We start from the raw sequence: 17,126 nt of genomic DNA on the forward strand, positions 1-17,126 counted from the left end.
CATGATGGCTATCATCACTCCCAGAGCAATTCCAGTAAATACATTCGGCAGCGGGAAAAACACCAACATTACGTATGAATTTTACAACCCATCGGCAGTATTCCGCCAATTGGCCTTTGGGCAACTGCCCATCAAACTCTGCTTTGCCGATGTGATCAAACCTAGGGAAACAATCACCTGCGGAACAGATTGGAATAAGGTAGTACAAGTCTCCCCCGATGCCGATACTACAGATGTTGATATATCCACCTGGACACCAATATCTTTCATCACCGAGTCATATAAGCAATGGTGGCGAGAGTGGAAAGAACAACTGTTCGCAACTTCTGCTCACACATATCGGCACATGATCGACCCTGAATATGCCATTCCTGACGACGCGGTAAGTTTCCTCTAACTCCCTTCTGCTTTTCCCTTCATATATCAGTAACTGATTTTCTTGTAACAGGTTAACAACCCAGCACCATCGGTGAGCAAAAGTGGGAAACCCTTCAATCTCCGGCCTGTTTCCCCAACATCGCCGATCGGCTACAACGCTCCCACCTTAGCCGCTTTGACCCACCAGAAGATTCGTACCAAGACCATCACTTCCAAGTCCAAATTGGCTACATCCAGGGCTAATCCATCGGCTGCTGCTACAACCTTGGTCAAAGCATTTAAGGTAACAATCTTGTTTATTTTTACTTATGCCGATTACAAACTATATTAACCTTAATCATCAGGGAGTAAGAGCTGCTACTGGATCATCATCGGCAATTCCACCGATATCAAGCACCACTTCTTTCGATGAACCTTCAGAGGTAGCTTCTTGACTTTACATTTTACCGGTTAAATATCATCTCTTACACTTGTTTTGCAGCAACAATTGGGTACATCGGCAAACGTACCAGATGTCCAAGCTTCACAACCAACAAGTGTCGATGCCCCCCAGCCAATCGTTGCCGATGCCCAAGTAAAGCGCAAAGCTTTAACAGATACTGAAGCACAGCCAAAACGACAAAGGTCTATGCCGATCCCTACATCTGCCCCAATGTCATTGGCCATCATACCTCAAGAGCCCACCACCGATGAAGTCACAGAGGATATTCCATCGGCAAGCTCAGCCGATCCCCCACATGACATACTCCAGGTTGCTTCCTCCAGTCAAGCACAGGAAATTGCCTTGAAACAGGTAAACCGATCAACCTAGCTGATTCACAATACTCATACTTACCCCTAACTGATCTCCTTTTCTCTCTCTCAGGAACAAGACTCCCCGAACAGCCTATTTTCCTTTGCCATCGACATTTCTGACGAAGATGGAGAGGAGACAAGTTCTTCCCTTGCACTGGGAACAATATCGGCAGAGACTAAATCCAAGTTGGAAACCCTCCTGAACTTGCTACAACAAGGTACCGCCCAACTGGTAGATGACTCGGACCCCGCAAAGGCAATTTTCAAAACAATCCGTGGCCAGGTCCCTGCCGATGTTGAAGAAGTACTTTTCCCAGCAGCTCACTTAGAAAGCCGTCAACTGCAATATCAACGGGCTGCTCAGCGCATTGCCGATAGAGCAGCTCAGGCTCAACTCAAGGAAGAGATGCTACAACTGAAACAGATTGCCGATGAGAAGCACAAGGACATCGGCAACTTGCAGAATTCGGGTGCTGAACTTAAGCAGAAAATCTTAGATTTATCAGCAAGGAAGATGGCTCTATTGGCTGAATTGAAAGAAGTCGAGGCAGCCTTAACTCATGCCCAACAAGAAGAAAGCCAGCTACCCGATGCCATCAAAGCCCTTCAGCAAGAAAGAGACATCCAGGCTCGCAAAGCCTTGACCATGAAGAAAAAACTTAAGCCTGTGGAGGGTGTTGCCGATGACGATATCAAAGAAATGGAGGCGGCCGACCAGATTCGTCTGCGTGCGATATTAGCTATCCAATCCTTGTTGAACGTGTAATCTTATTTATTGTATCGGCACTTTATGAGACATTGGCATCCCTGCATAATTCTAGCCGATAGTACTGTTATCGGCACTTATACTTTTACGCATCCATCCAGATACTAGGGTAATATTTCTTTAAATATTTTCCATTTAACGCTCTGGGAAACACAACCCCTTCGAGGGTTTCTAAAATATATGCATTACCAGGAATAGACTGATTTATCCGATATGGACCCTCCCAATTAGGAGACCACTTTCCAAACTTTGAACTTTTAGTCCCAATCGGTAAAATCAATTTCCAGACCAGATCTCCATCGACAAACTCCTTTACTTTCACCTTCTTGTCATACCATCTGGCTACTCTTTTCTTATTTTCTTCGATACTAGCTAAAGCCCTTAACCGATGACCCGCCACATCTTCCAACTCATCCTTCATAAGAGTATTATAATCATCGGCTGTCAGCTGATTTTGAGAACGTATTCGTCTAGAGCCAACTTTAATTTCCCAAGGCAATACTGCATCGTGTCCATATACTAACTGATAAGGTGTTACTTTGATTGCACCATGACATGACATCCGGTATGACCACAAAGCTTCATTTAATACTGTATGCCACCTCCTAGGATTTTCTTCAATTTTGCGCTTAATGAGTTTGATGATCCCTTTGTTAGAAGCCTCAGCTTGACCATTAGCTTGAGCATAATATGGAGAAGAATTTAAAATTTTAATTCCCATACCTACAGCAAACTCATCAAATTCTCCTGATGTAAACATAGTGCCCTGATCGGTAGTGATAGTCTGAGGAATACTAAATCGGTAAACAATATGCTCTTTCACAAAATCAATCATATTGACCGATGTCACCTTTTTTAAAGGAATTGCCTCAACCCACTTTGTGAAATAATCGGTAGCAACCAGAATAAATTTATGTCCTTTACTCGATGGCGGATAAATCTGACCAATGAGATCAATAGCCCATCCCCGGAACGGCCATGGTTTAATTATAGGATTCATAGCCGATGCAGGCGCTCTTTGAATATTACCAAACTTTTGACACCCCTGGCATCCTTTAAAATATTTAAAACAATCTTCAAGAATAGTCGGCCAATAGTACCCATTCCTTCTGATCATCCATTTCATCTTGAAAGCCGATTGATGTGCCCCACATACTCCTTCATGAATTTCACCCATCAAGCTTTTCGATTCATCATTGCTAACACATCTAAGTAAAACTCCATCTATAGTTCGATAATATAATTCATCATCGAGGAGCACATATTTGGTAGCTTGGAACCTTATACGTCTCTCAACCTTTCTATATGGATCCTTTAAATAATCGACAATCTCTTTCCTCCAGTCATCGGTATCAACTGCCGATGTTAGCACTTCCTGAATAGGCTGATACCCTGAAGCATGCTGAGCTAGTCGATTAGCTTCCTCATTATGCAATCGAGAGATATGTTCAAGACGAAAACCCCTAAATCCTTTCAACAACTGCAAACATCTCTCATAATGCGAAATCAAAGCTTCACTTCGGCATTCATAAATTCCAGCCAATTGATTTATAACTAGCATAGAATCACCAAAGATTTCAACAACATCGGCACGTATCTCCTTCAACAATTCTAACCCTTTTATCAAGGCTTGGTATTCAGCTTGATTGTTTGTTGCTGTAGCAACAATCGGCAATGAAAACTCATATTTCCTTCCTTGAGGTGAAATTAACACAATGCCGATACCTGCTCCTTCACCACATGTGGACCCATCAAAGAAAATTGTCCAGGGAGCAATCTCCAGAGAGTCCACTGTATTACAATGCTGAGTGACAAAATCAGCCATCACCTGCCCTTTAACTGCCTTAGTTGATTCGTAACGTAGTTCAAATTCTGATAATGCTAAAATCCATTTGCCGATTCTACCGCTTAATATCGGCATCGACAACATATACTTGACCACATCGTCTTTGCATACGACCGTACATTCGGCAGATAACAAATAATGCCTTAATTTGACACAAGAAAAGTATAAACACAGACATAATTTTTCAATGGCCGAATACCTCGTCTCAGCATCCACTAATCTTCTGCTCAAATAATAAATAACACGTTCTTTCCCTTCAAATTCTTGAATAAGAGCTGAACCGATAACTGTATCATCAGTTGACAAATATAACCTGAAAGGCTTCCCATGTTGAGGTGGAACTAGCACTGGAGGATTTGATAAATATTTCTTAATTTCATCAAGGGCTAATTGCTGTTCAACTCCCCATACAAATTCCTGATCAGCTTTCAATTTAAGTAGTGGGCTGAAAGCCTTGATCTTACCCGACAGATTAGATATGAATCTTCTAATGAAATTAATCTTACCGATCAAAGATTGCAATTCAGTCTTATTGGCAGGAGCAATCACCTTGTTAATTGCATCAATAGACTTCCTACTGATTTCAATGCCCCGCTGATGTACCATAAAACCCAAGAATTGTCCTGCCGATACACCAAATGCACATTTGTTAGGATTCATCTTCAATCCATGCTTCCTTGTGCACTCCAGTATCTTTCGCAGATCGGCTAAATGTGCTATGATATCTCCAGATTTAATCACTACATCATCAATGTAGATCTCCACTAATGTGCCGATGTATTCATGAAAAATAAAGTTCATAGCTCTTTGATAAGTAGCACCGGCATTTTTCAAACCAAACGTCATGACTATCCACTCGAATAACCCCACATGACCTGGACATCTGAAAGCAGTCTTGGGAATATCTTCCTCAGCCATGAATATTTGATTGTAACCTGCATTACCGTCCATGAAGCTGATAATTTGATGTCCAGCCGCAGCATCAATCAACAAATCAGCAATCGGCATTAGATAGCCATCCATCGGTGTGGCTTTGTTGAGATTCCTGAAATCAATACAGACACGAAGTTTTCCATTTTTCTTATAAACAGGAACCACATTAGAGATCCACTCTGCGTATCGACATTGCCGAATAAACTTTGCTTCAATTAATTTAGTTATCTCGGCCTTAATGTCAGGAAGTACATTAGGGTTGCATCGGCGCGCTGGCTGCTGATGTGGCCGAAATCCAGATTTGATAGGTAACCGATGTTCAACTATCGATCGGTCTAATCCAGGCATCTCAGTATAATCCCAAGCAAAACAATCTTTATATTCTTTTAACAAATCTGTTATTTGCTGCTTACACTTGGAATCTAACTTAGCACTAATAAAAGTAGGTCTTGACCTATCACCATCACCAATATCTACTTCTACTAAATCATCTGCCGATGTGAACCCTTGACCTAATTTTCCATCATCGGCAAACCTATCCATTAAAACTCCTCTTCAGAACCGACTGCTTGGATCGGTGGAATTTCATAGTCAGCAACCCTAAGGAACTCTTTTTCCCAAGCTTCTCCCGATATGCATTTAGTTCGCTCATAAGTATCTGATTCTGCCGATGCGATGATATAAGAAGAATCACCAGGGACGACCTCAATCTTATCCCCAATCCACTGTACGAGGCATTGATGCATTGTAGAAGGAACACAACAATTAGCATGAATCCAATCCCTCCCTAGAAGCAGATTATATGCACCCTTGCCGTTGATAACAAAGAACGTCGTTGGCAAGGTTTTGCTGCCGATAGTCAATTCAACGCACACTGCCCCTTTAGCTGGTGACACATTGCCTTCAAAATCTTTCAACATCATATCGGTTTTGGTCAAGTCTTGATCTCCCTTACCAAGCTTCCGATACATCACGTAAGGCATAATATTAATCGCAGCCCCTCCATCAATAAGTACCTTAGACACAGGCTGCCCATCAACTCTGCCCTTCACAAATAAAGCCTTAAGATGCTGTCTCTCGTCATCGGTAGGTTTCTCAAAAACAGCCATCATTGGATCTAGTGTTAACTGAGCTACTTGATCAGAAAGAACAACTTCTTCCTCATTATCAGATAGTGCCAAAAACTCCATCGGCAACATGAATACCATATTAACATCTGCCGATGGACCCTTATTTTTGTGTTTTACCTGCCACTGCTGATGACCAGGCCTTTCATTGGAGGAATTTTCCTCTTGGTATAAATCCTCCTGACGCTCACGTTGCATCCTCCTTCTCTGCGTCTTTGTCAGACCCTCTGGGCACCATCGAGGAAACTTGGTTTTCCAAACCGGCTGATAACAAGTCCTAGTTGGTTCTACACGACGTATATTAGGGTCCCTGTAGAATATTTCCTCATCGGGAACTCTTGCGTTTGCCATCTCCTCAAGCTCCTCTTGATTCCTTGGAAAACATCCAGCGTGTTTACCAAGCCTCTCATGTACACTAAGTCTGCCCCCCAGCCGATCATGCACCGATGCTCTGCCTATGATCGGCTCATTGATAGACAAACCCTGATTACCAAATTGAAACCTCCTTTCTGAGCGATTGACTCCGTAATAACCATTACACTCAGGGCAATTTTCAACAGTTGGCAATTTAATACCTTCTTCCCAGCAATGGATGAAAAACGGACATCTCCAATGATCTTTATGTCAATTCCATTCTTCCTGACGTTTCTCTTCTTGCTGTTGTCGATATCGGTCATTACGTTGACGCCAACCCTCCTGCTGCCTCCGATGAGTAATCACAATGCCAGGTCGAGGAGGATTTTTGGAACTACTGCTTTCTCCTAGCAAACCCTTACTTTTTGCATCATCGGTAGTTATCCGATATTGGGGGTCCACTGACGCATTTTTCTCAGCAGCCTCTGATGTCAATACCTTGGTCTTCCCTTTAGCATCCAACATATTTGCTGGAAAAGGGTGTTGATCAATTTTCATCGGCTTCTGGGCCTTGGAAGTACCAAACTTAATTCTCCCAGATTCAATAGCCGATTGTAATTGTTGCCTGAATACCTTGCACTCATTTGTACTGTGTGAAGTTGCATTGTGCCATTTGCAGTACAAGATCTTCTTCAACTCTTCTGCCGATGGGATCACATGATTAGGTGACAGCTTAATTTGGCCCTCTTGAAGCAGAAGATCAAATATTTTATCGGCCTTGGTGATATCAAAGGTAAACTTTTCTGGCTCTTTTTGACCAAAGGGACATGATATCGGCTTTTTATTCTTAACCCACTCAGCTAAGCCGATAACCGGTTCTTCATCAGAGTCAGAATCTCCTACTTCTTCAACAAATGATACCTTTTTACTCCAATTCTTTTTAGGTTCAAAAACCCTAGTATCTTGATCAGAGATCCTTTGCACGAGATGACTGAGGCTTTTAAACTCCTGAGAAGCATATCTGTCTTTAAGATGTGGTAATAACCCTTGGAAAGCCAGATCGGCAAGCTGCCGATCATCCAGCACCAGGCTATAGCACTTATTTTTTACATCTCGTAGCCTTTGCACAAAGCTCTCTACCGATTCATCATTACGCTGTCTCAATTTTACTAAATCGGTAAGCTTCTTTTCATGGATTCCAGCAAAGAAATACTTATGGAATTGTTTTTCTAGATCAACCCAAGTAATAATAGAATTTGGTGGTAATGAAATGAACCATGTAAATGCTGATCCAGACAAAGATGATGAGAATAATCGAACTCTTAATTCATCTCTGTTAGCTGCTTCTCCACATTGAATAATGAAGCGATTGACATGTTCCATTGTTGATGTATCATCTTGCCCAGAGAATTTAGTGAAATCCGGTACCTTGTACCGATTTGGGAGAGGAATTAAATCGTATGCAGGAGGGTATGGAGTCCGATAAGAATAAGTATTGACCTTGGGCTTTATCCCAAACTGATCCTTCATAATTTCTGCTATCTTATCGGCCCAAAAAGTATCAGTCTCCTGCTGACGAACCGGTTGAACTTCTACAGGTGCCTGCTGATATCCCTCCACATATCTTTGTGGCCCACGATCTCCAGCAATCGGCATATTTGCCGTTACTTGTGGTCCATTAGCCTGTTGGAAAGGATTCATCGGCTGGGCTGCCGATGCTTGATTCTGGAAACCAGCTTGCATATGACCTTGTTGAATCCCTGCAACCTGCTGATTTCGCTGAACTGCATGTTGAACAGGTAACTGTCCTGACCAATCATTATTAGAACTCATCGGTACAAAACTTACCGATGGCTGGTAATTTGCTGATATTGTTGGATAATTAAAACCGGTTTGAGGCATGAACTGAACCCCAGTTTGACTCATAGCAGGGGCTTTCTGCTGCATCGGCAGTAAGCTCGCCGATGGACTTGAATTGAATGTTTGAACCATAGGCATCTGGAAACCTCCTGAAGTTGGTTGCACAGAAGTAGTTGCGGCATATTGAGGCACTTGAGCCATCGGCGAAACGGCCGATGGTATAGGCGCTCTTCCTACTGCATCAAACCCTTGAGGTAATCTAGGATTGAAAGCAGATGACTCCGGAGGCATGCCATATCCCCACCAATTAGTAGGAATCTGGCTATTCTGAGACACAGGGCCTGACATAGCTGATGCCGATAGATCTGTATTAAGCTGAACTCGCCCTCCTGGTAGTACCTGATCTGATTGTATCGGTGTAGATTGAATATTAGGTGAGCCTGCCAATACTGGAGGGGAGGTAACTTCTGTACCCACAACGGCCGAAGGAGCCGATGGAGTTTTGACAGATGCCGGCTCTGGTTGATGATAGGCAGGCCCAACGTAATGTGGTGCCGCTTGTCCTTCTTTGAGAGTTCGAACCACAGCATTATGAACAGTATTGGACAGCACATTGGAATGATTAATCAAAGCATGATTTACTGCAGAATTAACCATCTCTTGAAGTTTACCAGGATTGGAGTCAAAAGTAACCTGCCGAGGCAACGGCAAATCTTGCTTCTGGATGACTTGTCCACTCTTGTTCAAGCTAAACGATCTCAGACAAAGCTGCTTGTATTCTTCTACAGCCTTTTCCATAGCCTGCCTCTGTTCTTCCTTGAGATCTTCTTCTGATACTGCGATAATGTTCCCTGAATCGATCTCGGGATTGAACATATTGATTGATTGGTCCCACCAGGCGTGCCAAAAGATGTGTTGATGCAAAAGTGGATCTGCAAACACAAAGGGCTAATACCCGAATCGATATCCAAAGCGTGCCAGTCGATTTGACCTGCTAATCGACAAGGATGAAGATACGAACACTTTGGTCCTGACAACAGCGATACGCCCGGAAGTCACGGCCAAGAGGTGTTCACGCGGAACTCGAGAATCGCCGAAGGTCGTACTGAAACGATGCAGCTCGCCGAATCAATGAGAACTCGTAAAAAGGAAAAAAAATATGCAAATTGACGAAGTCGCCGAAAAGTAAGTAGATGCAAATAGGAGTAAAAATTGGTTTTGATGTTGATTGATATATCTATTACATTGCCCCTTACTCCATATTTATACCCTGATCTAAAGAGACACAACCAAACACAATTAGGACACCAATCCCATATCTAAGGAAACACGTGACTCTTACATGAATCATACTCTAACTAATATAGAAAAGGAAATCAACTTCTACCTATTTCCCTGTCCGCCTCAATTACGATGGAAATCTCACCGTTCTCCTTCCCATCGGCATACTCCCTATTTCATCGGCAGTAGTCTCCAAGTTTTCCTTCATCGGCATACTCCCTGTTTCATCGGCAGTAACCTTCAAGCCTCCCTTCATCGGCATACTCCCTGTTTCATCGGCAGTAGTCTTCAAGCCTCCCTTCATCGGCATCGACAACAACACCTCCAACCTCATCGGCAACGCCCGAGTCCAAATCAACCTTTCCATCGACCATCACCAGCTATCGGCAACCATCTTTACAAGCTGGCTTTCATCGGCTATCCAAGTATTCAATAACTTTCCCCTTGCCAATTAGTCCACTCCGATTATCTTGACACGTGCAAAAAACGGTGTCAACAATAACATCCCAAATGGAGGAGAGAATTTGCTAGGATCCCTGAAATACAGAAATGAGGAGCTATACTCAGTTGGCAAGCCTATGGAAGAAGTTTTCTGGCTACCTGTAGATTCAGCATGGTTCAGAATTGCAGAACAACTTAAGGTGAGTGCCACACAATATATCAGTAACATAATTGCATAGCAAATACATGTTTGTGCACAACTAATGTAACACCCCGGTGTTATGCCAGCATTTAGGCACTGCAAATCATGCATATTGTGCATCATCAAGCATCCTAAATATTCATGCCTAACTATCTAAATGATAACAAAAAACATGCTTCGAAACGTATGAAACATGCTCGTGAAACATGAATGTTGCATACACTTGTTTAGAGTTGTTTTTGCCCTAATTATGCTTGCTAGGTTAGTAAAACATGTTTGGCTATCATTGTAAATCATCTAAAATTATTTAGCACAATGTTTGGAGCAAAGTTTGTATTTAAATTAGTGCCAAATTTTGCTTTAAAAATAATTCTCCAAAAATTAGGGTTTTGAGTTAAAATTGACTTTAATTTTATAATTCAAAATCTAGCAAGAATTGGACTTTGGTCTTAAAAGCAAAGTTGTAGAGGATTTAATTCTAAGCAACTTTTATTTTTGGGCCATTTTCAAAAGAAGTCATTTTCTTGCTCAAAAGGGTATTTGAAAACTGCTATTTGAAATTTCCTTGAAAATAGAAAATTGAAAAATGTTTCTATCCTTTCACGGGCCGCTGCCTCGCTTCTCGGCCCACGGCCGAAGCCGGCTCGGCCTGCCTCCGCGCCCGCCGCTCGCCTCGGCCCAGCCTAGCTCGCGCGTCTGGCCTGCTCAGCGCTGCGTCGCGTCGTTCCTGCGCGCCGCGTCCCGACCGCGCCAGAGCGCGACCGCCGCGTGGCGACCATGCGCCGGCGACGCCCACCGCGCGGCAGCCACGACCTACCTCCGCCTCCACGCGCTCGCCTTCATCTGCTAAAGCCGCTGCGCACCCCGCTCCACTCTCCCGCTCTCTCAGACGCAACAGCAGCAGCAGCGCGCGCCGCTCTCGCCACCGAACGCCGCCGCTGCCTCGCCGGCGACATACCCCTCCTCCCATGCCTCCATTCTTCGATTCCCACCGCCATCAGCTTCGCCTAGCCTCCCTGCCTCGCTTGTGGCCGCCGTCGTCGAGGTAAGGGCCGAGCTTGGCCGCCTCCTTCCTCTCCGGCGAGCGTGCTGCCGCGGCCGTGTGGCTCGTCACGCCGTCGGGCCACCTCCACCCTCCCAGCCGGTGCGGCTCGGCGTGGTGTGCACACTGGCACCACCCGCGCCACCGGAAGGGCTCGTCGCCAGTGAGCATCGGCCGGCGGAGCTCCTCCCCTGCTCTCGGGTCGCTGACCCGTGGGGCCGCAGGGCCCAGCCGCAGTGGCTGGTGCAGGTTCCGGGTGCACAGCACCGGGTGCACCCAGCCTTTTTCGTCGGCTGGTTTTGAAATGAATTTAAGAAATGTTTTTTCAGATTTCTGTTAAATGCTTTGAAAAATGTTTGTGTACTCATTTTGGCTCCAAATTTGTTGAAACAAATTTTGCTAGGTTCCTTGTCACCAGATCTACATGATAAAAATATTGCATGTCATTTTTGAGATACTTTTCTGTAGAGCTTTAATTAATTCTTGATATTGCTGATATCTTGTAAAATGTGTAGTAAATCCTATATGTATCAGAAAAATATGATTCCAAGTTTGTTACTCTCCTTGTGTAATGTACTTCCTAGGAAAAATATGTGTCATGCATGTACTGTAGAAAAATTATGAGGTGTAGTTCAAGTGCCTTTAATGGCTGATTTTTGTTATTTTTGCTAGAGAGCAAAATTTGTATAAAACATGCATGTGATAATTTTTGTACATTGATTATTTGTTGTGTAGAACATAGAAAAAATATTTCATCTGTTATTTGACACTTTTCACAGTACAAAGTATTTTCATGTTCATAATCATGCCATAGCTTGTTATTTTTGTGTAGGCTAATCCACTCATTCAAATACCCTAAAAATCTGATGGTAGACTACTTAGGGTAGTACTGTGCTATGGTAATTTTCTAAGATTTTTCTAAGCAATAAAAATAGATGTTGCTATTCAAACCTATTATTAATTATGTTTTAATCAAGTGTTGCTTTATGTGTGATTAAGAAATTAGTGAAGCTTTGATGCATCCTTGAAGCATTTAATGAGATGTGTTGACTTAGCATATTAGTAGTAGAAGAGAATGCAGTAGATGACATGTGCTTGTAGTATATGTTCTTGGATGATGTTGACTACCTTGCATTCAAGCATATCCATTGTATTCATTTCATCCGATGCACTTTTGCATAAGCACTTACGCACATGCATCATATAGGATCGCAAACCGAGAACCCAGTCGTCATACCCGAGGAGCCCGAGGAGCAGCTCGAGGTGCAGCCGCAGGAAGTGCCCGAAGCCGATGAGGAGGACGTTGAGGAACTTCCGGAGAGCCCCGATCACCGCCCGAGCTCCTTCGAGAGAGGCAAGCCCCGGAGCATTTTCTCCCCGGTTTGCAATTATTAATTCAATGCTTTACTTTAATTGATGCATTACGTTCAGGAGTTGTTTGCAACCGTTGCTGCATTATACCTTGTCTACCTTTGTTATACTATATCATTATTACCCTGGTATCCGCAGTCGAGTCAATGCTTAGCTGGCTTAGACCGGTAGAAGTCGGGTGATTTCCTGTCACCTGCGAGCTATAGGTGGTTACCTGGATCTGCTTGGATAACTATGTAGTCATGGTATAACTAAGTGTTAAATGAAGTTGAGACCGGACGGAGACTTATAGAGTTTTGGACTGTAGTGCTTTCCGTCTGTGTCGATTAAGGATCGATCGTTGTTGGGCCTCGAGTCATGTTGAACGCATGCCTTACATTTAGCTGGCCGGATAAAGTACCTTCCGACCGCGAAGCTGGGAGATTATTCGGGCCGAGTAGATTGCCCGCAGCGCACTGTGTCGGAGCAGGTGTGGTAGGACACGGGGGCGAGATGATAAGACCAAAGTGCAGTCGGTCGGCCCCCGGGTACATGTGGTTCCTGGCAAACTCGAGATTCCTGGATAGTTGACTCGGTGATCAATACCTCACTTTAGCGGGTGAGTGAGGTTTGTGTAAGGAATAAATCACCAGCTGGTTAGGAATCGATTCGAATCACCATCGCTCCTGGATAGTGAGCACTTGACTTGAGTGACTTCATCGTAGTAATGTTGATGGAACACTTGGACAGTTATAATGAATATGACAATATGGAAGTTGTTAATGATCATTGGTTATCATTATTGGCTTAATCACATGTTTGCTCTAGTATAGGTGCAAATGTAGTCGACAGGTTAATAATAATTAACTTGACAATAATGCTTTTTGGAAAGGTTCTTGAAATGCTAAAAATGCTTCTTTTTGCAAATGAGTCAGCTACCCTACTATAAAGCCTTCATAATCCTTGGTGTCACTTATTTTCGGTTATGTCGGGTAAGTCTAGCTGAGTACCTTCTCGTACTCAGGGTTTTATTCCCACTTGTTGCAGATGGGCAGATGTATTACGGCTACTGTATCAACTGCCTTTATCCTGCGATGGGTGATGCTTAGGACCATAGACATGGTCATTCCTTATGTCTCGTCTGATGCTTTTGTTGGAGATGATCATTAGCTGGCACTATATTTGAACTCCGTGTGAGTGTGTGTGGTTTTGAACAATTGGCTTCCGCTACTTCTATTTGAACTCGTTTTGTAATAACTATGTTTAAACTCTGATGTATCTAAGATGCGAATTTTTATGTAATATGTGATGGTGACCGCTAAACTTATTACGATCTTGGCTGGGATGTGAGTTGGTTTGAAATCCTTCGTGATTTCACGGACTACCGGGTTATACGGGCTTAAGTTTGCTAAATCGTTTGCTCTGGCGGATGATTTTCTTACTTAATTTCGTATAATTGGTCGATTCTGTTACAACTAATCACAGACTACTATTTGTGAAATTTCTGCTCTGCAGGTCAAACTTGAAAGATGCAATGACACTTTCTGCTTACACAAGATGCAATGACACTTTCTGCTTACTGACAACTCCACAACTCCATACACATATCGCAAGATTTGATGTGCTTTTTGAAAAAACTTTTTGAACTAAACAAGGCCAAAACGAATTTGTCATGCGAGAGTGCAAGGCCTGTGCTCCAACGACTCAGGGCCTGCAGCCGAACATGGTGTCAAATACTGCTCCCTTTGTCCCAAAATAGAGGTCGATGCGTGTAGGTTAAATTTCTCATCTTTGACTAACTTTCAGCCTGTTTGTTTGTTGGTTTCTGCACTGATAAGCTCGGTTGGTGCTGGTTTATTGTGAAAGAAAAACACTATATCATAACTGATAAGCCCTGACTGAAACCAACAAGCGAACATGTTGTTTGTAGAAAATACGTGTAACATTTATATCTCCAAATAAGTTTATTATAAAAATATATTCAACGATCTATCTAATGATATTAATTATGTATTATAAATATTAATATTCTTTTACACATAAGTGGTCAAAGTTAAAAAATACTGACTTCTCAGAAAGCGAGAATGACTTCTATTTTGAGACGGAAGAAGTACCTCGCAAGCCAATCTGAGACCCTCATTTTTAAAATTTCTCTATCGCACAAAAGTTCAACCCGATTTAAAATACCTCGCAGACCAATTTGAAACCCTCATTTACAAAATTTCTCTATCGCACGAAAGTTCGACCGATTTATATAAAACTACTACTGTAGAACTCTAGTCTCAATAGAACTAGATATAGTATAATGGAGATGATAAAAATATAATGTGATGAAATAAGTTTCATATATAAAAATAAAACTTGTCTAAACTATTTCTAACACATGAAAGTCCTAAAAATTGAGACATAAAACCCCACTGAGATTGGACTTAGACCCTGAGAGGTCATGTGTCGTAATAGACGATTTAGGCAGCCATCAATTAATACAGCATTGCCAACACAACTAGGTAAATGCATGGAACTATGCCCAAATAAGTAGTATCCTAGAAAACTTGGGACAAACTGAACATCACTACGCTTTTATTTGTGCTGCAATTGGTAACATAGAAGTTGCAACCACCCAATCGATCCAATTCTCAAAACCATCAAAATCAACCGTTACAATAATGGTCGGAATCTCAACAGAAACCAAGCCACCAGGACGCAGAGGCATCTTGAGAATACATGAGTCACAAATATAAGACGCAGCACAATTCAAGTATGATCGACCTAACAGTGTTCAAACATAGTTTGGAAAGTAAAATCTAGTAAAGACACTATCACCAGTCCAAGCCTCTGAAAAATGTGTCCCCGAGGCCCATCACACTGAAAGGTCTTTGATAAATCAGATGAGAAGCTTCTCAATAGAGTCCTGCAATTCATTAAATTTGATTAGTCTACAAGAACACGATAAAAAGGACTATTAAACAGCTACAAATATTACAGAATCAAGATATGCACAAATATATATAAGATAAAATATCCAGTACAGAATATTAAGTACCTTGAGACCCTGTATCTGTAGTTTCAGCTGGCTACCCTCATTGCTGGTCACTGAGCAAGCAATGACAGGTCTTGTCACACCACAAGCACGGCCAAGAGCTTGTTTCGATGGAACAAATACATATGGCACGTTCTGCACATAGCATAGGGCAAATTTATTAGCCAATGGTGAATGTTTTTTTTGGGATAAGGTCCAATGGTGAATGTTGCCATATTCATTAAGTATGCTAACATAAGTGTTGTATACAGGTAGTTCGTGTCATCAACCAAGCAGGATAAAGGGAGCATAAAGAAGCATGTAGAACTAACTAAAAACACGAGCTTTATCAGCTAACAGGACTGCACTACCGAGCTGAATTATCACTACATGTCTGTTACTTAACAGAACAAAACCAGCTAGCATTAAATTTATAAGAAAATCAAGTCCTGGCATTGAGGGCCGCATCAATTCATACCCCCCCTCCATTTTTTAAAAGGCATGATTGATTTTGTTATGGCAGAATTTAACCAGCAATTACTCTATATTTGTATTATTGTGTTATCAAAAAGTATAGTCATAAGAAAAAGGTTTTGAATACAGATCTAATGATACCAACCTCGCGGCACAAAAATTACATACTAACAGAAAAAATGTTGGTTGAAGGCGACGCAAAATTGAGCATTATGTTTTCAAACGCAGAGGGTACCATTTACAGATAATTAACTAAAAAACACAGTTGAAGCAATTACTTTTGGACAGAGTAACACACACTGAGCATATATGACAACAATGTTGCAAGCATCCATGATATCTAGCATCAAAAGATTGGCTTCATTGCAATCAAAGCAAATAAGAAATCCTCTACAGCTTAAGCAGTTAACAAAGGACCGTTCATTCTCACTCACAAGTCACAATACAACAAAGGGCAAAAACAAAACAATAATCACACAGCACTAGTGTACGCGAAACAAAACAAAAGGGGAAAGGGCAAAAAAATCGGTACCTTATCCTCAGCTAGCAAGGGGAGGTGGAGCAGGATCTCGAGCGGCTCTGTGTCCGCCGCCATCACTACGAACTCGGATATCCCCCTGTTCAGTGTCTTCGTCGCTGCGCGCAAACACAAAAGACACAAATTGAATAAGAAAGCCCCAGAAGTAACGAAGTACAGGCCAGGAGACGTGCACAAGGGATTGGTCCGGTACCTTCGTTAGCTCCCTTCTTGAGCTGCTTGTAGTTGGCGGCCTGCTGGACGATATCGAGGATACCCATCGTCAGCTGCGCATCAGCCAGCGGGTACGCCTTCGGGTTCACCGCGGACTCCATCGCAGGGGCGGATCTAGTAAAGGGACATGGGTGTACACATGTACACCAGATAGTTTTTGCAAAGAGTTAGAATTTAAATAGTCATCAAATACCCAAATAGCTTGAGGTTAAGAGTTTGAAAACTCGGTTTCGCACAGCAGACAGGGAAGAGAAGGGGGTGGGAATACCTGGTGGGCGTTCTTCGCCGGAGAAGATATCGGCGAAGGGCGGCGGCGGCGGTAGCCCAGCAGGGTTATTCGGACCAGGCTTGGTGGCTGTCTGTGGCGTACTGGCGTTGTCGCGGCAGCGGCTGGAGTGTCGTGTGGTGGAGCCGGGAGGAGAGGCCGAGGCTGGTGGCGGTTAGGGTTACCACGCAGTATATATATATCCGGCTGGTTTAGTTGGGCCTTGTCGTTCCAAACTGAGA

At 42.8% G+C, this 17,126-nt stretch overlaps 1 protein-coding gene across 1 annotated transcript; it reads right to left on the reverse strand.

Annotated features, from left to right (window-relative positions):
* Nucleotides 1-14,927: 14,927 nt before the first annotated feature.
* Nucleotides 14,928-17,068, reverse strand: LOC136540324 (uncharacterized). The gene is made up of 5 exons (XM_066532325.1): nt 16,888-17,068; nt 16,600-16,733; nt 16,401-16,504; nt 15,419-15,550; nt 14,928-15,286 (listed from the first exon to the last, which is right to left on the reverse strand). The coding sequence occupies exons 2-5, from the start codon at nt 16,718-16,720 to the stop codon at nt 15,260-15,262; spliced, it is 384 nt and encodes a 127-aa protein (XP_066388422.1). The 5' UTR covers nt 16,721-16,733; nt 16,888-17,068; the 3' UTR covers nt 14,928-15,259.
* Nucleotides 17,069-17,126: the final 58 nt, after the last annotated feature.

The sequence above is a fragment of the Miscanthus floridulus genome, chromosome 2 (genome assembly GCF_019320115.1).
Source record: "Miscanthus floridulus cultivar M001 chromosome 2, ASM1932011v1, whole genome shotgun sequence".
Lineage (NCBI taxonomy): Eukaryota > Viridiplantae > Streptophyta > Magnoliopsida > Poales > Poaceae > Miscanthus > Miscanthus floridulus.